Here is a 27,653-nt window from a genome sequence, read left to right on the forward strand (position 1 = left end):
TCGATTTTTTTCGTTTTAATTTCTGTTGGACGCTGCCTTAGATGGACGCAGCGTCCAACAGCTAAGGTCCTTTAATAGCTTCGTCCAACAGCTAAGGTCCTTTAATAGCTTCAGTGGCAGAAATGTTAAACTGCAAGCATAAACTTTAAAGTTTGTGCGTGTAGGTTCTCCTGAAACCAGGATTGTAAAATGATTTTTTTTTAACAGAATGGGCCGAATTTTAAAGAATTCTATATTGACATTAATTATAGCCCGATAAATTATAGTTACTGTGTCTTAACTTTAAGTAACTATAAGTAACTTTTTTAAGTAACTGTAGAGGCGAGTTACTTAAAAAAGAAGCTCTTACTATTTTTAACATTAAACTTCTGTATTGTAAAGTGTCGAATTTTAATGAGTTTTATTTCCTGTAGAATAAAAAAGATTTCTGGAATAACTATTCAACTTCCCATATATTATACGATGGCGCTGGATTTTGTCTAACTAACCTTTCCGCCATGTTGTACTTCTTAATAAGCATTTCGTAGCGCTGGTTTTTGTGTAATTTGGAAGTAGTTCTAATAAACATTTTTAATTTTGTGAGTACGGAGTTCACAAATCTTAACAAAATGAACAGTCATTTATCTTGATGTGGGTTTTGTATTTTTCCTTAAGCTAGGCAGCATTTAATTTTTAATGGAATTGTGATAAAATATCAATCGGCGTACTGTTACCAATTCTTTCTTGGATATTGAAGCTCTTTCGTCCAAGATGGCTGGTGTTCAGAATGCTGTTGAGAATAGTGCTCTTCCAAAGACACAGTATGGTAAAGTTGTTTTATCGTTGGAAAACAGTATATTACCTCCGGATAAACGTTTACCAACACCATCGCGTTCGGACGACCTTGATAGTAACACTGAAGCAGATTTGAGGATATTGGGGTGTGAATTGATTCAAACTTCGGGTATATTGCTTCGTCTACCTCAGGTTTGTAAATAAGTAAATTGGAATTCTTACTATGAATTAGGTGTATTGGCAAGTGTTAATTAAAGTCAATGCTTTGCTGCCGACAGCAAAAATCTGCATAATTATATGCCGTATTGAAACTAAGTTTAGACACCGTTGTTGGGAAATATGCAAGCATTTTTCGATAAGTATGCAAAATTCATATTTGCGAGATGCACGAAATGTAAATTTATCGGATTCGTGGATTAGGAGGCTTCCATCACGTAAAGCATGAACTTACACTTCATGGGTTGTTAAATATACGAGAACAGTAAGTCAATTGTTTATATAGTAATGTTAGAAGTGTCGTCAATAAAATGAGCGAATTCCAACTGCTGGTTAAAACAAGTAAAGCGGGCATAATAGGGCTTACGGAAACTTGGTGCCACCCGGAAATAGGGGATGATGAGTTTCAGTACAGCTTGTATAATGTATTTAGGAAAGATAGGGTAGATAGAAGTGGGGGTGGTGAGGTAATACTTCTTATCAGAAGCAGCCTGTGTGCGACGATAGCTTTCCCGGATTCAGACATTTCACGTGCTAGTATAGAATCTGTATGGTGTGAGATAGTTGGAAACAAAGGTATAATGCGAGTAGGAGTAATCTACAGACCAGATGATTGTGAAGATTATAACGAAACGCTTTACATGCAAATGGAACGGGCAAGTAAGCGTCAGTTGTGGGTGATTTCAATTTGCCTCTAATTGATTGGAGTAAATGGGAAGGAAACTCGACATGGGGAACAAAATTTTTAAATCAATTAGATCACTGTTATTTGTATCAGCATGTCAGGAAAAGTACTAGAGAAAAGAATATCCTAGACCTCATCACCCATGCATCAGATGACATAACAGAGCTGACAGTAGAGGAACCAGTAGCAGGAAGTGATCACGGAGTTCTACGGTGGATGATGAAGAGAGAGGTAGCAGTAGTAAAAGGCAAAGAATGGGTTATAGTTTCAGAAAAGGAAATTACGATGACTTAAGGTGCTACATTGCCTCTATTAACTGGGTAGCTATTGCACAGAGAACGAATACAATTGAACTGTGGTATGTTTTTAAAACATTAATCACAGATGCCTTGAATGCATATTCACCATTAAAAAAATACTCCACGAGAAGGGTTCCAAGTTGGATGAATAGTGAAGTTGCCACATTACTTGAGCAGAAAAAGGTGGCATGGAAAAGTTAGAGCAGTAAAAAGTACTGAAGCCTATAACAGCTACAAGATGATCTGTAATAGAGCTGCAGAAAAGGTTTGACAGGCAAAGGCAGTTTATGAGAAATTGCTAGAAAACAGCAAAGAGGGGGGGAAGATAAGGAATTCTTCACATATATAAATGCTAAGAAGAGCAGGAAAACCTGATGGGACCCATACATAAGGGAAAGGGGATAGTATTAAATACACCAGCTGCCGTCGCAGATGAACTCAATAGTTTTTTTGCATCGATATTTGCAGAAGAAAAACCTTTTGTGGTAATGGGAAATTGTGGGAGCGAAGTTGAAAAATATGTAATTAATGATATTGAAATTTTGCAAGATCATTTAATGAAAAAACTTTTGAGCCTATAGGCCAGTAACGCTCCTGGAGTTGATGGAATATATCCTATAATCTTAAGGGAGGCGGCAAGTGAGTGCATTGAACCATTGAGGCTAATTATGCGAGCATCACTAGACCCTGGGGAGATTCCTTTGGATTGGAAAAGTGCCAATATATCTCTCATACATAAGGGTGGTTCTAAGAGTGAAGTGAGAAATTATCGACCTGTCAGTCTGACTTCAGTGGTAGGGAAAATCGTGGAGGCAATGATCAGAGGTGGAATTCAGGATCATTTGGATAGAATTGAAATTCTCAAGGATACTCAGCATGGTTTTGTAAAGAGAAACATGTTTAACAAATCAGGTTTGCTACTTTGAAAGGGTCACTCGTGAGCTGGATTTAGGGAATAATTTCAACATTGTTTATTTAGATTTCAGCAAAGCTTTTAACTCAGTCCCACATGAGCAGTTGCTTTATAAGCTGGAACAGGTTGGAATCACTGGGAAAATCCTTAGATGGATATCAGGATGGCTTCAGGGCAAGGGGCAGAGGGTTGTGATAAATGGCTATTCCCCAGATTGGGTTGATGTAAGAAGTGGGGTTCCTCAAGGATCAGTATTAGGACCACTGTTGTTTGTAATTTTCATAAACAACATTGATGAAGGGATAGAGGGCATGATGTCTAAATTTGCAGATGATGTTAAAATTGGTAGAGTAGTTAATGATCACTGTTGAGCTGAGCTTCTTCAGAGAGACCTAGATAGACTTCAGGAATTGTTAGAAAAATGGCAGCTATGCTTTAATCCAACAAAGTGTAAGGTATTACACCTGGGAAACAGTAATCTCAAAATAACTTATTCACTTGGTGGGGTTCAACTATACCCAGTACTGGAGGACTTGGGTGTTACGATAATGTCAGACCTGAAATTTTCTGAGCATTGTAAGCAGGTTGCAAGGAAGGCCCGTGTTGTCCTATCGATGATCTATCGAACTTTTGCAAGTAGAGCTAGGGACGTGATAATCCATTATATAAAGCATTTGTAAGACCACACTTGGAATACTGTGTTCAAGTATGGAGACCGCACCTAAAGAAAGATGTCGAGCTTCTTGAAAGTGCAAAGACAGGTAACTCACCTGGTGAGATTGGCAAAAGGGCGTCCTTATGAAGAAAGACTTCAAATATGTGAGTTGCAGAGTTTGGAAACTAGACACCTTAGAGAGATTTGATTGAGGTGTTTAAGACTCTGAGAGGCATCAGTAAAATGAATGAGGACGAAATTTTCAAACTAGGGGACATAAATTCAAGTTACGGGGGGAGATGTTTAAATTGGACTGCAGGAAGTTTTATTTTAGCCAGCGAGTTATAAATTACTGGAATAAGTTGCGTACATGGGTGGTAGAGGCTGACAGTTTGGGGAAATTCAAAGGTCATCTGGATAGTACCTTCGGGTGAGGGAAATGCATAGGATGATAGGTTTAATTTCCTTTTCTTTTATTAATTATTACTTTATTTATTATTATTATTTTTTTGTCATTGTTTTATTTGGGTTTTTTTTTTTGGCTGGTACAGCATAAGCCATAGGCTTTCTTGCACCATGCGGCCGTTACTAATACTAATGAATATTCAGATAAATAGAATACCAAAAGAATATAAAATTTGTGTTCATTTTTAGATAGGTAATAATAACTGCACACCTTATCAGACCAATTGAAACAAACAAACACAGGTGCCTCCGTAGCCAGGTGGGAAGGAGCAACAATGCATAGTACACGCTTCTTGATTAGACTGGGGTTTGAGCCCGTCACCACCAAATACGGAGGATGCGGAAAGGTGAAGGAATGACCACCGCATATCCCGGAGCAATATGGCCTTAGTTGCTAATGCTCTTAAAAAAAAAAAAAAAAAAAAAACCAAATAACCAATTGAAACAGCATGTAGTAATTGTGCAGGGTGTTCCTGAAGTCCCAGAGCGTTTCGCAAATACACCCACTCCTACATATTACTTTAAATCGTTAATACCACTGCTTATTACATTAGTGCAACATTATCGTGTGCTTTAGACATAAAGTGCATTGTATAATGTCCATTGTTGCCATCTTCTTTCAGTCACATAGATCCCTGAGGAGCTGTTGTGGCCACAAACAAATTCCTCCAACTGTGTAAATTTGCTTCAGTTCATTAACAGATGCCATGCAATATTCCACAACCTTAACTTTGATGAATCCCTATGGGGCATGGACTCGCCCATGAAAATAAATTTCGTGGGCTAGTCCATGTCTCTAATACTGGTATGAAGTAATTTTCCAGCATGTTCAGATGTGACAGCTGGGTGATTGGCCTGTCAAAAAAAAAAAAAAAAAGTAAGGACCAAGGTGCTAGGCAGATAATGCTGCCCAAACCATAACATGGTGGATGGTCTTGCACTTCTTCCACATAATGTAGATTGACATCACTCCAAACATAAACAGTGTGGAGATGAACTGATGTAAACAGCACACTCATTGCTAAACATGATCTTTGATGTTGTGGGTAATGGTCACAAGCTGTCACTCTCCTTTGGTGATCTGCATCTGATAATTCACAAATGACAGTTTATATGGTTTCATTTTATGGTCTTTTTTTACGTTGTGTGATATAATGTTTATAAAACACCCAACTCTGTACACTGTTTTCATAATGATGTTTTTGGATATTTTAGAATGGATGCTTTATTAAGTGCAGCAAGCCATTTTACAATATCTATTTCAATAAAATTTTAATCATGCTTCATAATAAGGTTAATAATTTACAGACACCCTGTATGATTAAGGATAATTTGGAAGGTAATGTGAAACTCTAATTTAGTGTTTCTTAACCTGTGTGCTGTGAGTATGCTTCAAGTGTGCAGCGGAAAATGCAAATAAAAAAAAAAAAAAAAAATGGTAAAACTTTATAACAGGGTGCCACTCCAGAATGCTTGAATCTGCCCCAAATTAGTGGCATAACATAACCTTTTTTCACTGTATTGCTAATCATTACTAATCATTAATTGCTTGAAACCGTCCTGAATTGGTGGCATTACTAACCTAACGTTTTTTTTCACTGGAGTAGCACCCTGTTCTTAACTTAGCCAAAACAAATTTATAAATCCAAGTTTTATAATAAAAATGAATTATATTTTTGTTTGTGTTTATATAATTATGTTAATTTTTTACATATTTTCCTTTATATTTCATGTATGTTCAAAAAATTTCTTTTAAATTTCATGTACTTACATGTGTCTTCAAAAAAAAGAGATATTGAGGTTGTCACAGACATTCTCTCAGATATGCCGGACAAGCTGCACTTGCTACCTGGGAGTCTAAAACGCTGATGGAACTGATATTCGGGTGACACTCAAGTCAAGTGGACCCAATTTCGGCGAAGTCCGGATGGTCTTTGACAGACAAATCCTCTGCTTACACCTTCACGATGGTGGGACTGGTAGTACTCCTGGGTATAATCTCCATGCACAAGTACATGGTAGGTGACCACCCAGGTGTGAACCAACATAAGCAGGGGTCGAGGTGTGGCTTCTTGATTCCATTCAGAAGAGGGCAGTTAGGTTAATTAATGATTCATCTCTAACAGAGTCTCTCCACTTGCTGTCCCATAGATGTACTGTTTCTGCTGTATGCCTCTTCTACAGATACTTCCATGGGCACTGTTCTTCTGAATTGGCTTCTATAATTTCCACTCTCTCTTTCAAAACAGTCCGAACACGTGCAGCCACCAGCCAACATCCATTTACCGTCCAACTTCAAACTCACAGAACCAACTTTTCATCTTCCTCGTTTATTCATTCAACTGCTGTTTCCTGGAACAACCTTCCTTCATACGTATTTCCTGAAAATTACAGTCTACAGAAGTTAAAGTCCAACGTCAACAAATATCTTCTTTTGTCTTCTCAACCTCCAACCTAGCACGGTACTAAGTATTATAGGTTCTAATACCTCTCATGTTTGGGGTTTACATAAAAAAAAAATAAAAAAAAATTTAAACAAATAATAAGTGCATTATTAAATATACCCAACAAAAGTAACTTCCCGTTTGTGAATATATTAGTATAGTAGAGTATAGTGCCACAATTTTAGCATCTTTTAAAGGTGTGCTGCAAAACTTTAATGTTTTTAAAAGTGTTGCAGCAACGAAAAGGTTGAGAAATACTGCTTTAATTTAAAACTCTTAACCAGAGAATTTGATTTTTGTCATGCATTGATAGCCTTTAAAGGTCTCTTTGTACATAATTTTATAGAACCCAAAAACTCAGGTCTAAAGGTGCAGTTTGATATTGAAATCTGAAACAACCAGTTTTATTTAGTTGTTGGGATTGTTTGGGTCTGATTGTAATAATTGTCCTTTGTGTATCAGTAAACTAATTAATACTTTGTGTGGAAAAGTGCCTTTAATTTAAATCCTGTTAGGTATTTTAATTTAAAGATGCTGGCTTTTTACTAAATAGAAAAAAGCACTGATATAAGCAAAAACACTAAAGTGAAGAGGAAAAAAACTTTGTATGAAAATCAGTCAAATAGAGAAACACATTTGTTTTTTTTCCGTGTGCTGTTTCGCTATAAAAAAATTAAATATTTTGAAAAGCACTAAAACTGGGGGAATGAGAAGATTTTTGGAGGCAACTCCAGAAATTCAAGAGAAATTTCATAATACAGTATTTGTTTCTTAAGTATTTTCTTTGAAAACTAAAAGATTTTTAAAAGTACTAACATATATAAAAATGCTAAAATAAAAAAATAAAAAAAAACATTAAAATAAACTGAAACCAAAAAAAATATGTATACTGTATTTTAAAAGCACTGACATACACTTAAATGAGGAAAAATAAAACAAAAAAAGCACTAGTAGTGGCGGGCATAATCAAGAGTCATAATCGATTATGGCATTTTCGTAATTGATTATATGCAAAGTAGATTATGAAATTGAGAAGAAGAAACCAGAAAGACAATGGCAGAAGGATTCAATTTGATGTGATTAAAATTAAAGTGCTGTACCGCTCAGCTAACAGTTGTGTTCAGTGATTATACACATTCAGTGATCACTGAATTTTGAACATTTGTAATGGATTATGCCATAAAGCTTGTATAAAAGGCTGAACAGCTTACTCTAGAGCACTGGTAATTTGCATTTGGTCATGCAAGTCAAAATGATAAATTAGCAGTTATGATATATAGTAAAGATATTGTGGATTTTGTAAAGGCATAATTGTGGGAGTTTGTGTGTTGGTGCTTCCACATCAGAAACAGCACATTTTGTTATTGCTCGCAGCAACCGACAAGATGTATTGTTTGGTTAAGGTATACAAAAAATGGTATTAAATGGGTCAAACCACCTCCTGCCAACAGAACTGTAAAGGATTACCCATAGTTGATATGCCCGGTGGCTGAATAGTGCATTATGTTGTATGGGTCCAACGGCAGGTCACTGTGTGATAGTTGACATCTCAATACAATATGTGGAATGCAAGAACAATATACAAAGTGATGTGCAGGACACCCAGACTTATGGGGTTCACAGCAGACTACCTAATAACACCCTGTCACTGCTGATCATCATCTGTGGCAAATGCTCTGGTGTCAAAAACATGTTGGTGGACACTGGGGACTGGAAACGAATATGCTGATGAGGCAAGTTCAAATACCTGGTGAAGCACACTGACAGGCACCTTCCTGTGTGGCACAAGCAACCAGAGTCCATGGATCCATTGTGCATGGTGCTCAGCATCCAGGCAGGTGGCAGCAGTTGCTTACTATGGAGCATGTTTTTCTGGCGAGAAGTAGGACCAATGGTGTATACGGACTGTTTCACTGGTGATGTCTACTGGCAGCTCCTAGGATCCTGCCATGTTGCTTTTATTCCTGGACAGAAACAGGATCTTCTAAGACAATATTGCACGTCATCAGGCTTGCATTGTGCATGAGTGGTTTGAGGAACTGAGTGACGATATTACCCATCTTAATTGGCTTCCAAATTCGCCTGACCTCAGTTAAATTGAACACCTGTAGAATATTTCAGAATGGGAAGTGAGGCATGTGAACATGGAACCATCATCTATTCTGACACTGTGGAATGTCTTGCATGGCTACCGATCCCTACCAGTGCCTTCAGATATCTAGAGGAGTCGATGGTATAGGTCTACCTAGGCCTATACTACCTAGGCCTAGGTAGTATAGTAGATAACAGGCTAGCTGCTGTTATCCATGATAATGGTGGCCCAATGCAGTATTAGATTGGTGGTCATAATTCAGTGATCACTGAGTGTGCATATAATAATTGAATGGAATTGTTAGTTGACTGATAACAGAACTTTAATCTTAATAACATACACATAAATGTGAATATGTAAATATAATTTTAATCATATATACGAGGTGTGGCAATAAAGTTTCCAGTCTGTTGCTGCTTTGGTCATGTTTGAAGTTAGATATGATATGTTGTAGTTCAGATTTCCTCCAATGGATGGGCATACCGCGATTGTCCAGTAGGCTGACCAGTTGTAAGTAATAACCAGTGTTGTTAATAGCTTTAACATTCCTTGCAGGGATAAATGAACAAATATCAAATTTTGCTTTAAACTGGGAAAAATTTTAACAAAAACATATGAAATATTAAAGACTCTTTATGTTGATGAAACATTAAATCGTACCAATGTGTTTGAATGGTATAATCAGTTTAAAAATGGATGCGAGGATGTTCATGATGACCCAAGAAGTAGGTGTCTCTCAAAATGAGGACAGAGTTGAAAAAGTTTAGGAAATTGTGACTGGCAAGAGATCATCATTTGACCTGACCCTTGGAATGATGGATGCAAGCTGGATATCAGTAAGGAGATGATTCGTCAAATTATGTATGAAGATTTAGGGAAAAGGAAGGTCTATGCAAAATTCATACTGCATGGCCTCACAAACGAGTAGAAGCAACAAAGTGGCATTATGTAAAGACTTCATCCAGACTTATCAAGACAATCCTGATCTCTCCCCCCGAGAAGCTGTTGTGGCCACCAACAAATTCTTCCAACTGCATTGATCATGTGCTATACGAGCGGTATTGCAAAATGTCATGCCCAAAAGTTCACTGATCCCATCCTTCCACCTAGTTGCAGGTCTTCCCTTTAACAGCAGTTTTTGCAGTTGGTTTTTGGAGAAATGATGCATTGGACTTAAAATCATCACCGAAGCCCAAAACGTTTTGTTTACAGAAGTTCGTGATCATGTTTTTTGTCAAACAGGGTGTGATCCACAAGAAATTTGTACCTAAAGGGGGAGAGGCAATGCTGCATTTTCCATACAGGTGTTTTAACTATTGAAGTGCATTTCCTGGGTGAGGCTGCAATTTTGAGAAAAAATGCAGCTGGTTCTTGTGGCACAACAATGTCTTGCCCACTCAACACTTATTGTGAGGACATTTCTGATGAAACACGGCTTTGTACAGATCAGCTGCCACCCTACTCTCCTCAATTTAAACTCAGCAGACTTCTGCTTTCCCAAGGTGAAAGCTGCCCTCAGAGGAAAGAGATTTCAGGACGTTGAAGACAAAAACTTAACCATCAAACTGAACATCATCTTATTAGACACCTTTGCTGACTCCAGAAACTTTTAGAATGGTGTAATAAGTGCATTCAATCAGGTGGTGAATAATTTGAATAAAAATAAAATCATTTTTGAGCTCCTTCATAAATCAAGAGATATCATAAATTATATCTTTATTATATACATATAAATTAAAGATAACATTACAGTATATTTAATTCATAATTGATTGTTGCAGATTTCATAATTGACTGATTTGCATATAACAGTACTCAGTATTTTGAAAAAGATTCACCAATGTTTTCTCAGAAAAGGGTGTTTCTGAGTCACTTTCTAATGCCGATTTCAAAAATGACTTCCATTTGTTTTCATCATGTCAGGTTTCTCAAAAATTACAACAGAATATTTGATTTTTCATAAATTTTTATTAATTTTGCCAGAATTTGTGCACTGATATAACAAAATGCTGCTTTTACTAGCTTTTATTTTTAAATACACGTTAAATACTAATTAAAAAGTTCACTAAACACTAACCTCTCATTTTAAAAACTGATCTATAATGGATCAAATTATCATTTCTTTGATTTTCTTGCAGATCCTTCTACTTTACAGTCCCTCTTCGGCATCCAGCAATTGTCAGTCATCATTTTCAACTATATTCTTATAATCTGGATCTTGTTGTTCCTTAAGACATTGTCAACAACAGACCTGAAGCTAATCCATACCTGTTTCATCTCAAAACCTCGGGCCCTCATTAGTTTGTGAATGTGGGATCCAATAAAAATAACTTGTTTTAGCTTCTTTTGGGTGATTGTTAGGAATTTAGTACAAAGGTAGTTGAAGCAGGGACCTTCCTGAGGTAAAGCTTTCACAAACTGTTTCATCAAACCCTGTTTGAGGGTGGAAGGAGGAAGAACAGTTTTGGGGTCTACCAGTGGTTTATGAAGTATGTTCTGCCTTATGCTTGCTCCTTGTCTAACTGTCCCACTCACAAAAAGCAAGGCATTTTTATGTAGCCAGATTGCTATCTAATTAACATGCTTATCACTTTAAAGTCAGCACAAACCAACCAACCAACCAACCATGTTCTTCATACTTAATATTTGTCAACAACTTAAATTTCTCATACGTTTCTTTCAAATGCATATAGTGAGCTACTGGAATTGACTCATATTTCCATTGTGGAGCAATGCATCTTTGAAACTCCTCTTTGATGATCAGTAAAAAGTCTCCACTGTGTAGGAGTGTAACTAATTCCTGAATTAGTAAATTAGTTACACTCATTCATTAAGTCATTTGTATTACTGCAAAAAACCATCCTCATCATCCTCAGAAAAGTAGGGGACTATTTCTTGTTCTCTGTGTCTGTACCATGACCCATGGTACAGACACAGACATCTTAAGCCAAAGTTTTTTTTGGCTTAAGGAGTGACAAACCAAGGAGTGCTGCGAATTACTTTGGTAAATTTAAATCTCTTACCAGATCATTGAGTTTATGCTGTGAAAACAGTTAAGTGCTAGACTCTGGGTGTGTAGGCATGTTCAGGGCTGGTCTACATGCTTCCAGGCATGTAGACTTCAGTTTCATCTTCAGAAACTTCACTTTCAGCACTTTCTGCTGTTACATTTTTCAGTATAAGTGGAAGGCATGAAATTGGCAGGTTATCTCCATGTGGGAGATAATATTCCATCTGCCATCAGACCGGTCTAATGGCATACACATGGTAAGAATATACCCAGATCCTCGACATAATGTGGCCTCGACAATGCCCCCCGCATAAACACTACTCAGACACCTTCCAGTCACTATCTGGCAGAGTAGAGGTAGCAAGATTGTACACTAGCTGATCCGGAAGCCTCCTAAAGTATTACAAATGGGTTTGTTCCGGTGTACTAATTACACATGAATATCCATGAATTTATGAAATTTTTAGATAATGGCATATATGTACAGGGGTTTTCGTTATCTGAGGATAATTGGTTCCAGAAAATTCCACTTAAAATGGGGACCAAATTTTTGTAATGTGCATTATGTACTTGTACATGGTAAAAAATGGATTGAAGAAACCGAAAAATGAGACCATTATTTTATTAGACATATTTTATTATAATATGATGAAAAATGTAAGGTTAAGTAAAGTTTATTGAAGTTACACTATTTTTCCGTTTTACAAATATAGAATGATCCAGAGTTGTTTGCTTTTTTTAGCTGTATTTTTTTGGATAAAATTGTGTTGTAGCATTGGTGTCTTTAATTTTGAGCTTATATTTTGCTGCACGATCACGAAGAGGGTCGTTCTCACAAAAATATACAAGTGCTTGGTCAGTTTTCTCAAGGGCTTCCTTTAATTTTCAAGTCCTCGTAACTGCGGGGACTTGGATACTGAGAACCCCCCTGTATATACAACAAAAGTATACCGCGACCTTTGAAATAATTTTTCTGTAGTAATTCTTAATGCTAGATTTCATTGTGAATCTTAATAGATAATATATTATTAACCCTCTAGTGAGCATGCCAAATTGAAGTTTTTTTGGTTTTTTTTTGAGATAAATGACAAGAAATAGTTGAAAATGGGAAACTTTAAAAATTTATTCTTATTGAAAAATAAGATCAGAAACATTATAACGAATAGTCTTGATATCCAAAAAAAAAAAAAAAAAATTTTTTTCTAACTATATGATTACCAACCAGACTCCATTTCTGGTCCAGATGATGAGCTGTTTTCTTTTCAAATCAATCAACAGCAGCTCCTTCAAGCCATCAACTTGCTGCGTCCATCATGCACTGTTGGTTTGGATAAAGTCCCGCATTTTATCATAAAGTGCCTCAGTCCATATATTCTTGATCCTCTGCTCTACTTGTTCAACTCCATCCTATCTCATAGTGTTTCCTGCATCCTGGAGCAAATACGCTCGTTCCACTACCAAACGTTCAACTTCCAAGCCAGCCAAAAACACTATAGACCGATATCCACGCTCCTAAAGCTACTAGAAAAAGCCCTTCTTCCACACATAACGTGCCATCTTCTTCCACAACCACCAAAGCAATGCCATTATGTTCTCCCTAATAGATTAACCTTCTGGCAGTCCAAATGGCAATTCTAAATGCATTTGAGTCCAGAGCAGAAATGGTGGTGGTTTATGCTGATATCAAAGCTGCTTTTGATAGCCTCAATATCACAGCCCGTCTGAATCTATTAACCAATTTCTTTTGGATAAAAGGTGATGTTTTTGCTTTTCTGCACTCACTCCTCTGCAATAGAACAGTGTACCTCGCTCATCGCAACTTCTCTTATACCCGATCCATCAATGCAGGTGTGGTGCAAGGTGACATTTTATCGGGGCTACTATTTACCGCTCTGCTTATTCCTTTTGTGTGTAACAGAGATGATGTTATTTCCTACGCCTACGATATAAAGTTCCTAACAGAAATACCGCAATCACCCAACAGAGGAGTGATCACATCAGAAATCTGTAATAAGATCATAGCTCTCTAACTATCTCAAGCAATTCGGTCTCAAACTAAACCCTCAAAAATCCATAATTATGGTCTTCTCTCTGAAGAAGTGTCCCACACTCATACAACCCTCACTGGAGGGCGCAATTATTCCAAGTGTAACTAAATACAAAGATCTCAATGTAACCTTCGACCCAAACCTTAGGTTCAACTGTCACATCGTTTGTGTTCTACGCAAGATCAGCCGAATGCGCTGGAGTACCTGTCAACAACCTCATAACACAGATGCAAAAACTACAATCAAATATCTGCAAACCATTGTGTATCCTACTTTTCTGTATGCCTCTGAAATATGAGCCTCCGCATTACCTTCTCTCATGAAACTCATCCTTGCCAGCGAATACCGGATACTGGAGTGGGCAACCTGCAAACATTGCCTTTCCCCAACAGAGGACCACCAGCATGGCCGACCAAGTTCAAATCTCACGGCTACCTCAAATAATCCACATGAGGAGAACTGTGACCACTATCAAAATGCTGGTTGGCAAGATCAACTCCCCTGACTTCTGGGATATATATCAGTGGCCTGTTCTATGTCCTTCCCTAAGAGCCACTCCTCTGCTTCAGCTATAGTGGAACAGGCTGAAGATCAGTGACAGATTTCTACCCGGTCAAGTACTTTCTACAATACAAGCCCTGCTAATGATCGAAGTAGACCTCCAGAAATTCGCTTCGGATCGCAATTACAGGTGCTCACTGGCCAAACTTGTTCCGCTATTGTATGGCCTGATGTCGACTTATACTGATATCCCCACCTGCTATCTGCTGTGAGGCGCAGAACAGCACATCGCAGGTACACCGATGAACGGTTTCACAAGAAAATGCAAAACCGTATACCGAACAATTTAATGCACGCATGTGAAATATTCTGACTTATATGTGCTTTGTACATATGAACATGTATATACTCATAGCTGTATATCTGAACATTACAGCTATGTATATACTCATAGCTGTATATCCGAACATATCTATAGCATGATTTAATGCTACGTTTTTAATTTAATTTCATGTCATGTTATCTATTTGTAATACTGTACATGTTTTTATATTACAACTTAACCTTGTCAAGCCCCTAGCCTCCTGGCTGTGGCAGGCACATTATTGTATCTTTACTGTACAATAAAGATTTCTTCTATCTTAAGGTCAGCTTGTTTGTTTGCAAAATGGTAAAAATCTAAGGCCACCAAAATTCATGGAAAATTAAGACCAGGTTAGTAAGTAGGGTGGTATAGCTACCATGTAGGCAGGCAAGGCAATTGCCTCCGGGTCCTATAGGGGCCCGGCATCTTTGGCTGTCTCCTCTTTTTGCAATTTTCATTAATTAAGTAGGGGCCCGAACATGTTCTTTGCCTCCGGGCCCGAAAAAGGGTAGCTATGCTACTGGTGGCATACATCTTTTTTTACTCTGATATGAATCCTGAAAGAAATTTTATTTTTGTAATTATATTATTACTATTTAAATCATTCTGTTCTTTGTTTTATCATCAATAATATCGTGTTTATATACTTTGATGTTTTGACAAAATAAACTTAATGATTTACAAAATTCAACGCTATTACACCATTTTAAAGGTATTATTGCAAATCATTACAAGTAATGCTGAAGAGGTGTCAACTGTCACCTTCATTCAAGCAGAAATTAAAAGTCAAACTACCAAATAAAATAAATAAAATTAAGAAATGCGGAATAGATAAGCATCAAGTAAGCTCATCAGGAAAGTTTCGGAAGGGAACAAAAAGTTCCCACAGGACTGCATTCCCCTCCTCAAACTTTTGTGTGTTTTTCTTCTGAAGCGGATGCTGTATTTGCTCTTTGGGTTTTTTTTTTTTTTTTTTTATGAAAACCCCAACACGAAAGGTGTCAAAACGTATAGTACTTAGTACCGTGCATGGGTTGAAGGAGAAGTATGGGGGGAGGGGGATGCCGGAAACTTTGCTCTAGAGACTAAACATGTAGTGTGAGTTTCCTTGCAGCAGTTTTTCCAGATTTACAGCAGCAATTGCATCACTCTTTAAGCAAGCAATTATGCCTCTGACTATTCTGTATTTTTAAAAAATAATTTTTTTGATAGTTTTATTTTTAATTTTTGTTTGAATGGAGGTGGCACTTGGAACCTTTTCAGTATTACTTTTGCAATTTGCAATAATTCCTTTAATATGGCATAAGAGCATTTAATTTTTAAATCATTATTTGATTATACCACATTTAGTTTACATTTTAGTGAAAATAAACTTGGGAAGACAAACTACTTTTATTTCAGAGAGAGAGAGAGAGAGAGAGCGAGCCTAATTTTTTATTCTGTCAGTTTTTCTCATATATCTGTATGCTTAAATATATGTGATTTTAATTTTCCCTCTGGGATCTTAGTTAACTTTAGTTAAAATAGACTAGATTAGAATCTAGGAAAAGGGAAACAATAAAGGTAGATTTATACTTTGTGTTTCTTCCTTCCAGGTTGCAATGGCAACAGGCCAAGTACTGTTTCAAAGATTTTACTATTCTAAGTCTTTTGTGAGGCACAGCATGGAAGTAAGTGTTGGAGTTTGTAAAGAATTAATTTATATTATTACACTTAGAAAAATTGTTTTAAATTATCTTTTTTTTTTTTTTTTTTTCTCTTTGTACAGGCTGACCTCAATGTGATTAATTTGCCCCGCGAGCACATCGCAGAATGGAAACACATTAATCGAATATAATAATCGTAGGAAAAAAAAAAAATTATAATTGGTCCTTGACCTTCGGGAATGTCCATAAAGGATTTTAAAAATTCCTTTTAGATAACTTTTTAACTGCATACCATGTAAAAGATAATGAAAATAATTATGGAATTAAATGTTTATTGCATAAAACAGTGGTTCCCAAACTGTATGCCGTGGAATATTTTAAATTTTTGAGGGAAACACAGTGATACTCGACATCTGTTGGACACCATGTGAACTACTGGCTTGAGGTAGTTCACAGTTTCAACATTTCTTATTAAGGTTTATGGACCTAACTACTTAATAAATCGAACTGTTAGGTATTTCTTTTGGTCTAGGTGCATTGTGAAAAAATTACTGAGACACTAAGGGTGCCGTGAACTGAGAAAGTTTAGGAACCTCTGACATAAAATACACAATGGAGAAACAATTTGTTATGGAAATATTTGAACAGAGTCGTTTGAACAGTTGACTTTCTCTTTTCATCAATCAATTTCTGATGACCAACCACAATCTTCTTTGGGACCTGGCGAAATAAATATCTCCTTTAAAAATTAGAATTTTTAAATGCAAGTCTGCATTGACTTTATTAGTGAGAGACAAACAAGTAACACGTCTTCTTCCAATGGTTGATGTAACACACTGAGGCAAATGTTTGTTTATTGCCTGTCTGATGCGTGGTAAGCTTAACGCGTGATTCAAATCTTTTTTAACTATCACATAAAAAAAAGAAAAAGATCATGTTAACTGGAAATTTGCATTGTGTAAAGTGAAAAGTGGTATAATTTTTTCAAATAGCAGTAACTTAAAAATGCATTAATTGAACTTGTGTTATGCGAGGCCTGGCTGTATATGCATTACAAGCAGAATGGAGTATTCACTAATGAACAGTCTTGGTCAAGTGTGACCAGTGTATGACAAAGGCAGGATATCTCTTAACCTGATAGGAGTCCTAATTCCTGTTTTTTATATCAGGAAAAGGTTTTAATTTTTTTTTTTTTAAATTCTGCTTACAGCGTATTACTGTTTGACCTTTTGTTAACGACTGCATTATTTTTTTGCAATGTTTTTTTAATGAATAATTTGAAAATTTAAAAATGTTTTTTATTTAAACATTTTCAATTAAACAAAACATTAGTGCGACTCAAAACAAAAAAAGTCAAACATTAGCCACTTCTATTTTACACTTTTTAAAATTGTGCTAAAATTGCACATGCACATGTATTTCTGCTTATATATTATGTATATAACTATTTAAAAAATAAAAAAAATATTTTATATATTTTAAATATTTGTGTGAATAATGAACATGGTTGTCCTGTGCTGCTAAGTGTGCAAAATTTTAAAAATTAGGCATTTGAACGTATGTTTACATATTATGCATTGAAATAATAATAATAAAAAAAAGAAGAAAAAGTACACATGCAGACACATATACTAGTGGTGGTCAGAAAGTTCTGAGAATGAAGTATTTTTTCTCTTTTTTTTATTTTATTTTATTTTTTTATGAAACCCCAAATACAAGAAGTATTAGAACCTATATTACTGTGCATGGGCTTGAAGGTAATGAGGAAGAAGAAAAGTTGGTTCTGTGGGTTAAGTTGCATAGTAAAATGATGTTGACTGGTTGCAGCACATGTTCTGAGAGACTGGGAATTATAGCAGCCAATTCAGAACAACAGTGCCTGTGGAAGTATCTATAGAAAAACCATGCAGCAGAAACAGAAAATCTGTGAGACAGTGGAGAGATGCTGTTAGAGATGAGTCATTAATTAACCTAACTGCCCTTTTTTGAATGGAATCTAGAACCCTGAGAGAGGTTGTGGGGCCACCACCATGGATGTCAGAACAATATTCCATGGTAGGGCAGATTTGCAATTTGTATAGAGTGAACAGCTGTTTGGAAGAAAGGTAACTCCAAGAGCAAAACAGAAAACAGTTTTTTTTTTTAGATGTAGTGGAAGCAGTATTTGTAATGTGCTTATGTCAAGAGAGATTAGAAGTCAGGATAATCCCCACTAGAAATATACGATCTTGCCTTGAAATCAAAGTGTCGTCGAAGATAAGCATAGGAGCAGAAGAATCCCTTTTGCAAGATATAAGAGGACTGCATTTTAGAAGGATTGAAATCAACTAAGTTAAATTTCTCCCACTGGAGAATTACCTGGAGATCAGCATTTAGGGAAAACTGAAGTTAACACTTCCAGTTGACCGTTGGGTTTGAAACTTTTTTGAGGTTGGAGATCCCTTGTGCTTCCACTACATGCATTTGAATTCGGAATCATAAAAATGTAGTTAGGTTTTATCGGCAGCCAACAAATAGGATAAAAATCTACCTGGATTAGCAAGAATTAATTTTAAATTCTCCTTTGGTGACTCCACCCTCTGTTTGTTATAAATGGGAAAGGCTTTTGGGAATCCATCTTATGTAACTTTAGACATTTACAAATGCTCATGTATTATTGTTAAAATGCTTCTATGGGAAATCTTGAGTACTTTTTCAAGTTCAGACACTTTATTTTGATGATAACAAAGCACTCAAAACCTATGTTGGTATTATTATGTTTATTTCCGAATTGGAAATGTGTACATAATGGGGTCAAACATTTTGTGGTATTTTCTTACCGCTCCTTCAGTGATTGCAAATTATTGTTATTGAATTCCTTTTTTTTTTTTTTTTTTTTTTGTAGAATTAAGTAGTGGAATTAAAGTTTTAGTAAGTCAAACTAACGTCTAATTCGAAGAATTATGCTTTAAGTTTAATATTTGTATAGTAAATAATAATAACAATAATACATAAACACTTACTAGCTATCTTTTTGCAATATCATTATCACGAAAGATTACATCTGTCAAAAAAGACAGCTGGTAAGTGTTTACATATTATTTTTATTTGTTAATAAATGTGTCTTCTCTTGCTCAGTCATCCCTTTATCCATAGCAGTTTGATACTATTACACATAAAAGACTGCTATATAAGTTGGAGTAGTGTTGCCATTAAAAACAAGTGACTCCATTATTTTTTCCTGGAAGAGAAGCTACCAGGGCTATGATTAGTATGTCAAATCTCTCTTTGTGAATAGGGGATATATTTGCAAATCTCTATTCCCGTAACCCATTAATGACCATATTTTTTATTCCAAAAATTATCTACTATCCATTGTGTTTGAATATTTATGTTAATTTAGCGTGTTTTTAAACTTTTTCTATATGCAGTTCAACATTAAATTTTGGTCCTTTTTTTTTGGACTATCATTTTCGTCATTTGGTGTTTTTTTAGGACCATCGTCAAGCCCAATAATCAATTTTCCTATTTTTTACTAGTATTTTGTCAGTTTTTGTCATAACTAAATATATTGGAAAGTCCATAAAAGTTTTTTTTTTCAGGCAAAATCACTTATTTGGCTATTAAATCCTTATTTTGAGTGATCTATAGCATAGCAATCTCCAATGTGCAGGCCAGTGTCACATTTTTTGGATTCATTCTTATGGCAGTATGATTAGGAATACCTATGAATATGGATCCCTAAGAATCTCCTATGTATTGTGTTTTTGCAGTCCACAGAATATGTAAACTCACCTTTGGTCTAGTACAGACATTACATAAGACCGTGTGATGAACTGCCACATAATATGAAGTAGTGCACTATGACTAAAGCAGTAAACTGAAAAGATCATTCAGTTTAGCTTTGTACATCATATCTAATTAAGGACGTATCTTGACTGCAATTCTTTATTTAAATCTGCTAGTTTTTTTTTTTTTTTAACTTGTTAATAGAAAATATCTTCTATATTTCAGATTTCCAGAGGCGTGTGAAAAAGATATCTTTTAGCCATTGCAGATGAAAAATTTATACATTTAATCACCCCCCCCCCTCCCCCACAAGAGAAAAAAAAAACAGTAGTTGAATGAGAAGTAAGATGTGGTTCTTTTGCAGACCATGAAATAATGAGCATTAACTTATACTGCCTAAAATATACAACAGAAATGTTGGAGTCGACTTTATGTTCATTTTTGAATTACTAGTAGTAGTAGTGGCAAATTATAACCCATATCTCACTCTAACGCTGTCACAACTCACTATAACGCTCTTTTACCAGCATACAGATTGAATTTTTGAAAATGTTTCATCTGATGTAGTTGATAGCTTGAAAATGAATAGCAAAGTTTCCCATGCTTGGTGAAATTTTCCCCCATGCTAATTTAATTGCACTATGGTGACTTGTTATGTAGTTCCGAGATCAACATTTTAAAAAATGTATATTGCTTGTAATATTTGCATTATATGCATTTATCTGAAGTATAGTCATCACTCGGTACAGTGTTAGACCTCATCTGTAACGGACAGTTTACTTGAACCTTGTATTATTAATGCAACGCAGTTACATTTTTGAAAATTAATAATGGCGGACAAGAATTAAAAAGGAACAACATGTGGATGTGGTACGAAGCCTACTAAGGTAAAATGAATGTGAAAATTAAATTATGTGTTTTGAAGCGAATCGATTCCGTTCAACGACAAGTGAATGTGTGCAATAATTTAGGACTGGGAGGTTTAACTGTTAAGTAAGAACAATTATAAAAAATAAAGAATTAATTTTAGCAGAGGGAAAGACAGCTGTTCCACTGCAAGCAACTAAATTGGTTATGGCTAGGCCAGCTATTAGGCGCCTCCGTAGCCAGGTGGGCAGGAGCAGCAGTGCATAGCACACGCTTCTTGATTAGACCGGGGTTTGAGCCCTTGACCACCAAATACGGAGAATGCGGAAAGGTCAGGGAATGACCACTGCATATCCCCACAGCAATATGGCCTTGGTTGCTAATGCTCCTAAATAACAAGCAAACAAACAGCCAGCTATTATAATTGAAATGGAGAGACTTCTAAATAATTTTATTCAAGATATTATCCAACACACAATTCTGTTAAGTTAAATATTATTAAAGAAAAAGCGATTAGCCTATATGATGATCTGAAGAAAGCTCACCTTTTAAAAAAAAAAAAAAAAAAATGTGGAACCATTTAAAGCTAGTAAGGGCTGGTAAGATAGATTTAAAATCCAGGTAGAAGCTGCAAGTGTAGATCAAGGAGGAGCCAAAACTTTCAAAGAAGAAGTTCTAAAAATTATTGAAAAGTGGTGTTAAACTTCTCAAGTTTTTAACATAGATGAAACACTACTTTTTTGGAAACGAATGCCTAAAAGAAGTTTCATATCGAAAGAAGAAAAAAAACATGCCAGGCTTCAAAGCAGCGGTTGACTGTATTGTTGGGTGGTAATGCTGCTGGGATTTTAAAGTAAAAACCCCTTTTAGTTTACTAGGTTTACAATCCAAAATAGACCAAAGTCACGAAAACTCTGCAGCCCAAGGCCATCAGATTAATAAATTCATGATTTTAACTGGCATTTTAAGTTTAATTTTGATATGTAATGTAGTTACTTACCACATAATTATATGCATATGTAATGGAGAATATTTTTTATGTACAAATTTTTTAATATTAAATATTTTGACTGACAATTGTGCATCTTTTCGCTACTGTTTATTATTAATTAGGAAATATCCTATGGCACAGACCGAGACTCACAAATACACGTTACTTTATGGGAATACAGCACTCACTTAGCGCTCTCTTTTTCTGGAACGAATTATCAATGTTAAGTGGGGGTCACCTATATATAGCATCATCTTAAAAAAAAAAAAACCCACACACTTCACCCATCCATACCCTCCAAGAATTTGTCTAGTTCTTTCTTGAATTTGTTCAAACCATCCGCTTCCAAAAAAAAAAAAAAACAGATGGAAGCTTATTCCAACAATCAACCATCTGCTGGCTGAAGGCAAACTTCCACACGTCTATCCTGCATTCTTCCTCACCTTGAATTTATGCCCTTGTGTGTAATCTCAGCAAGAGGAAGAATACCATTAACATTTATCTTACTCAATCTATTCAAGGCCTTAAACACCTCAGTCAGATCTCCCTGCAGGCCTGCCCTCCAGATGTTGCTATTTGCAGTACTGAAGCCTTTCTAGGTGAGAGCACTGCTTTGTTCCCTTCACCAATCTGGTTGCCCTTCTCTGCACCCATTCCAGCAATTTACATCACTTCCTAAAGTGAGGCCTCCAGACTTGTATACATACTCACTCCCTTTATCCATAGCATCCTAACCTTGGACTTGTACAAGGGGATAATTACCTCTTTATCCCTGCTTGCAAAATTTCTGTATATCACTGACAAAACCCCATGAGCTGTCTTGGCAGCATGTTTTCACTGCTCAGAGGACTTCATAACTGACTGCACAATTACCCCCCCTTCTTTTAATTTTCTGCTAACCTGAATATAGTCCCACACAGTTGGTATTTTAATTTGGATTACTGCTACCCATACACAGTACTTTGCATTTGTCAATATTGACGTCAGCTGTCATTTCTCAGCTCATCTAGATCTTGTTGCAGTAGCATAGCTTGATTACTGTCATTACCCACCTGCTAACCTTTGTATCATTTGAAAACTTAGACACAAAGCCTGATATACCTTTATCTGTATCATTAATAAACACAGAAAACAATAATGGGTGCAGTATCGAACCCTGGGATAATTTTTTTTTTTTTTATGAAAACCCCAAACACGAAAGGTATCAAAACCTATAGTGCTTAGTACCGTGCATGGGTTGAAGGAGAAGTACGGGAGGAGGGGGATGCCGGAAACTTTGCTCTAGACTAAACATGGGTTTCACTAATAACATTAATCCATGAAGAGCAATGTCCATTAATAACCATTCTGACTTCTTCCACTCCCTTTATCCATAGCAGTAACTCAAGCGTTTAGGGCATAAGCCTCAAGCTATGAAGGAGTCTAGACTATGTATGTATTAAGTTACTGCTATATCCATAGCAGTAACTTAATGTCACACTGCTCCAATTTATACAGCAGTTTTTTATGTTTAATACTATCTAAAGCTTTCCTGAAATCCAAGTATATGAAATCAAAGAATAATTTTGATATCATATACATGGATTTAAGGAATGCTTTGATACTGTTACATATAAAAGACTGCTGTATAAATTGGAGCAGTGTTGCCATTAAGGACAAGTCAGTCCATTATTTTCCCTGGAAGAGAAGTTAAGCTAACAGGGCTATATTTAGTTATGTCAAAAATCCTTTTGTGAATTGGGGATATATTTGCACATCCCTGTTCCATAGGGACTTCCCCTTAACCCATTAATGACCAATTTTTTATTCAAACATTTTTCAAAAAATTATCTAATTTCCATTGTGTTATGAATATTTATGTTGAAATTTAGTATGTTTTTAAACTTTTCTATCCACAGTTTAGCATTAAATTTTGGTCCTTTTTTTTTTTTTAGAACCATGGTCATACAAAATCCAATAATCAATAATTTTCCTATTTTTTACTAGTAGTTGGTCAGTCTTTGTTATAACTCTAAATATATTGGAAATTCAATATAATGTATTTTTCAGACAAAATAATTTATTTTGATTATTAAATCCTTATTTTGAGTGCCACCTATAGCATAGCAATCTCCAATATGTAGGCCAATGACACATTTTTGCACTGTTTGTTTTCTTCTTGCAAAATGCAATTGCTGTCTTTCACTTTTAGTTCCTTCAAGAATGTGACCTATTAGTGGAAATCTTACTTCAGGGACTACTTTTGAGGAAAAGTTTTAGGACGACCAGCAATTTTGGGATCATTTTGGGACTCAAGCTTTAAATAAGCTTGAGTAAAAGAGCATTTGAAGTCTAGCAAAGACAATTTTTTGCAGTCATGGAATGCAAACTCCATGCATTAACTACTGCAACACGAAGACAGTTAGTAAACAAGCTAAAATACCACTTCTTGGATCCCATTCCAATTCGATATTTCTCAGTGAGCCAATCAAGATGACTGACTCTACCCATGAATTTGTTGTACTCTGCAGTAAGCTGTGGCATGCTTATTTATTTTTTTGATAGAAATTAAACTATCTCAGCACTTCCAAGAGGGTTGATTGATTGATTGATGGTTTGTGCCTATTTTGACTGTGCTGGTGTTATTTCATTTGAAAAATGATATTTTTTCTCATCAAACTTGTAGTCAAAGGCCCCATCTCTTCTATTTGTCTGTGTAGTCTCCTGACTGATTCCCAAAGATATCATGTGAACTAACAAGATGTAACTTGTGAAAAAAGTTCAGTATATATTTCATGATTTCCTGGAGTTTGTAAATGTTATCATAAACAAAACCATTGAACTAAGGTGGCTGCAGTTTTTTTCTTGGATAGATGATTTCACCTTTCCTTGGGTTCGAGCCCGTCACCACCAAATACGGAGGATGCGGAAAGGTCAGGGAAGGTCACTGCATATCCCGGAGCAATATGGCCTTAGTTGCTAATGCTCCTAAAAACCAAATAACTACAACATCACCTTTCCTTGTTACAAATACATTTTTAGCAGTACCCACTAGTGCCACAGCTCATCAACCACTGCCTGAAGCTGAATTATTGACTTGCCTCTTATGAACTGTTTAAAAGAACTTTTTCCATGATAGTTTACTATTTGCTCATCAATAGACAATTCTTTGGAAAATATTCCAAACTACCTGAAGCTTTCACTTAGACTGTCTCTCAGTAGTTTAATCTTGAAAGATCTGTCTTCATGTTTGGTGCACCTTCATTATTCACGAAGTGGAGGTATCTTTTGATGTTTATAAATCTGTTTCTAGATATGCGTTTTGATGATTGAGATATCAAAAACTTCATCTAGACTCCAATAACGTCTCTCACTTAGCAGTTTATTGTATACTGAGAATAAGAGAATTTTAAAGAATTTTCAAAGGCAGTTGTTAGTAATTGAAAAATCGCAAATATTTTTCTGTGATGCATAAAGCACAGTTTGATCACAAATTGGTGTAAGCAGCTCTTCAGAAAAAAGCTCAAAAATTTCTGTTAAGCCTTTTGCTTTCAAAGCATTTTTTGTGATTTCTTTTCTTTTGTTTGCTCCATCTGTAAAAGGCGAAAGCTTAGAATAGGTAGGTTTTTTCTTCCCAGTCACATCTTGTGTTTATGTTTTTTGCTACTGGATTACACTTGGAGATCCATTGTTCTCATCTTCCTGTTAACTGGTAGAGTTCAACATTGCTAGGAACATCTGGTGGCAAGGATGAGGGATCTTGATTTTCATTTTTTAATATATCATCATCAAATTCATCTGTTAGTGAATCAGCTTGAGGTGGTATTTCTACTATATGATCTTCACCATTGGAGACTAGGTTTTTTTCTGTTTGAATAGGTAGGTTGTTTCTTCTGCTTAGTTATATGCAGAAGAATACTTAAGAATAAAATGACTTTACTGAATGATGAAATCTATGATAGCTTTCTAAAAAAAATAAATTAATATATTAATATATATAATAACATTCTTTTCTCTTTCTATTTTTCTTTTATCTTTCCTCTTTTTTTGTTAATTCTAGGTAGTTTAGTTTTAAGTGTCTAGATTAGTATATTGTAGATTGTCTTAAGTGTAAGCATATACATTACCTCTACAGCCCTAAAATTTGTTAGCCAGCACCTTTAGGCTAAAAATGCCTGAAATGCACCATATTATACTCTCATCTGCTTCACAAAATCAGATCCATAAAAAAAACAATATATATATATAAAATCAACTATTGGAAATAGTTAGTTGCAATGTTGAAAAGTTTCCCATAAACCTTTTTTTCTATAATTTCTGTAATTTGTTTCTATAATTTATTCTATAATAATCTGTATAATTTTTCTATAATTTATGCTCGTCAAAGAAAACAGATTTTGTTGTGCACATTACCACGGACCTAAAGTAATGACCAAGTTATAGTAACTATAACTACTAAATGGAGAATATTTAGATATTATGAAGTGTACTTATCAAAATATAATGAATAAATAATTTTTTTCTTTTGTAAATATGACATTATTTAATTGAGAACAACCATAAATAATTGCCAATATAACTTGAAAGAAAATGAAATGCAGCTTACCTCAGAGATTTTCTTCTTTGGTTACTAAACTCAAGGTTCTGGATTGCCAACTTTTCCAGAAATCGAGGCTAAAAATTTTCATTACTTTCATTATTTATTTTATTCAAAATAAAAAATATTATTTATTTTAAAATAATTTTTTATTATTTTTAATAAAATGATTTATAAAAACCTAGAAAAGATACACTATGAAAATACAGGGAAAAATTTGAGTAGTCCAAATTTTTCACTGTATTTCATTGAAGCAAATCAATAGTATTTGATTTGCTTCCTCTTTTCATATAATTGGATAGATCCATCCATCCCAGCTGCCTTTTTAATGTTTAGCTTCAACAATTTCTCTTCCACTTTCCTCTCAGTTAACACAATTTCATTTAGCTCCTTGTTAGAGTTTGATAAACTTCTGGCACACCCCATTCCTAAAGAATTATTTATGTGAATTCCTCCCCAAAACTGCTCTTTTCCACCTATAAGATTCAGCCTGAATAGTGATTCTCAACAGTGTTATGTATGAAGCAAATTTGGTGAATAATATCAACCCTCCAGCACTAATGAGAATTGATTATTGTTGAGAAAAACAAAACTTATTACACAAATCCCTTTTCTCAGAAGAAATAAAAGTGAAAAATAATATTTAAACCTATTTTGAGAAGGGGTATGACATTTGCATGTTGCTTTGCCTCTTATGTATATAATACATTATACAATATACATTTATTGCTAAATTTTTATATGACAATATTTCTCCAGTTTTTCAAATACATTTTGTCTGAAGCAGTAGAGAACATATAATGCCTTTAACTTTTGCACATATGAATACAGTAAGACCCCTGTATCAGAGGGGGATACATTCCAAGACCTACCGTGGATGGCTGAAACTATAGATATAAGCGAACACCTGCTGACCCCATGTATAACATGATTTTCTTGTACATACATAATAAAGTTTAATTGATAAATTAAACACACAGTAAGACATTACCAACATTAAATATGATAATAATGAAGTACAGCAGACTTGCGATTTACTGGGATGGGATTAACCGGGACACTTCAAGACTGAAAAAAAAAAAATCAACCAGAAATCATAAAATTTGAAGTAATAATTAGAATAAATATAAACCGATATTTTGCAAGTCGTAAATAAATGACAAGAACTGCCATTATAAGTCATCATTGGGAGATTAGTGTACTTATTATCTTGCAACCCCCACTGTATTCACACCTACCATCAAAACAAAAAAAAAAGAGACCAAATGTTTAGTTTGATTTAGTGCGTTGCATCGATTGTTGTGTTCTGTCACACCGCAAAAGGATACAATTTTTTGTT

General features: G+C 35.3%; 1 protein-coding gene across 1 annotated transcript in view; it reads left to right on the top strand.

Moving 5' to 3' along the window:
* Positions 1-681: 681 nt before the first annotated feature.
* Positions 682-27,653, top strand: part of LOC150085334 (cyclin-L1-like) — a 303,690-nt gene continuing 276,718 nt past the window's right edge. Inside the window, exons 1-2 of the mRNA XM_090373159.1 lie at positions 682-966; positions 16,062-16,136. Coding sequence (XP_090229285.1) covers positions 751-966; positions 16,062-16,136 — 291 coding nt within the window. The 5' untranslated portion in view covers positions 682-750. The remainder of the gene's footprint in view (positions 967-16,061; positions 16,137-27,653) is intronic.

The sequence above is a fragment of the Mastigoproctus giganteus genome, chromosome 5, assembly GCF_048544385.1.
Source record: "Mastigoproctus giganteus isolate SK-2022 chromosome 5, ASM4854438v1, whole genome shotgun sequence".
Lineage (NCBI taxonomy): Eukaryota > Metazoa > Arthropoda > Arachnida > Uropygi > Thelyphonidae > Mastigoproctus > Mastigoproctus giganteus.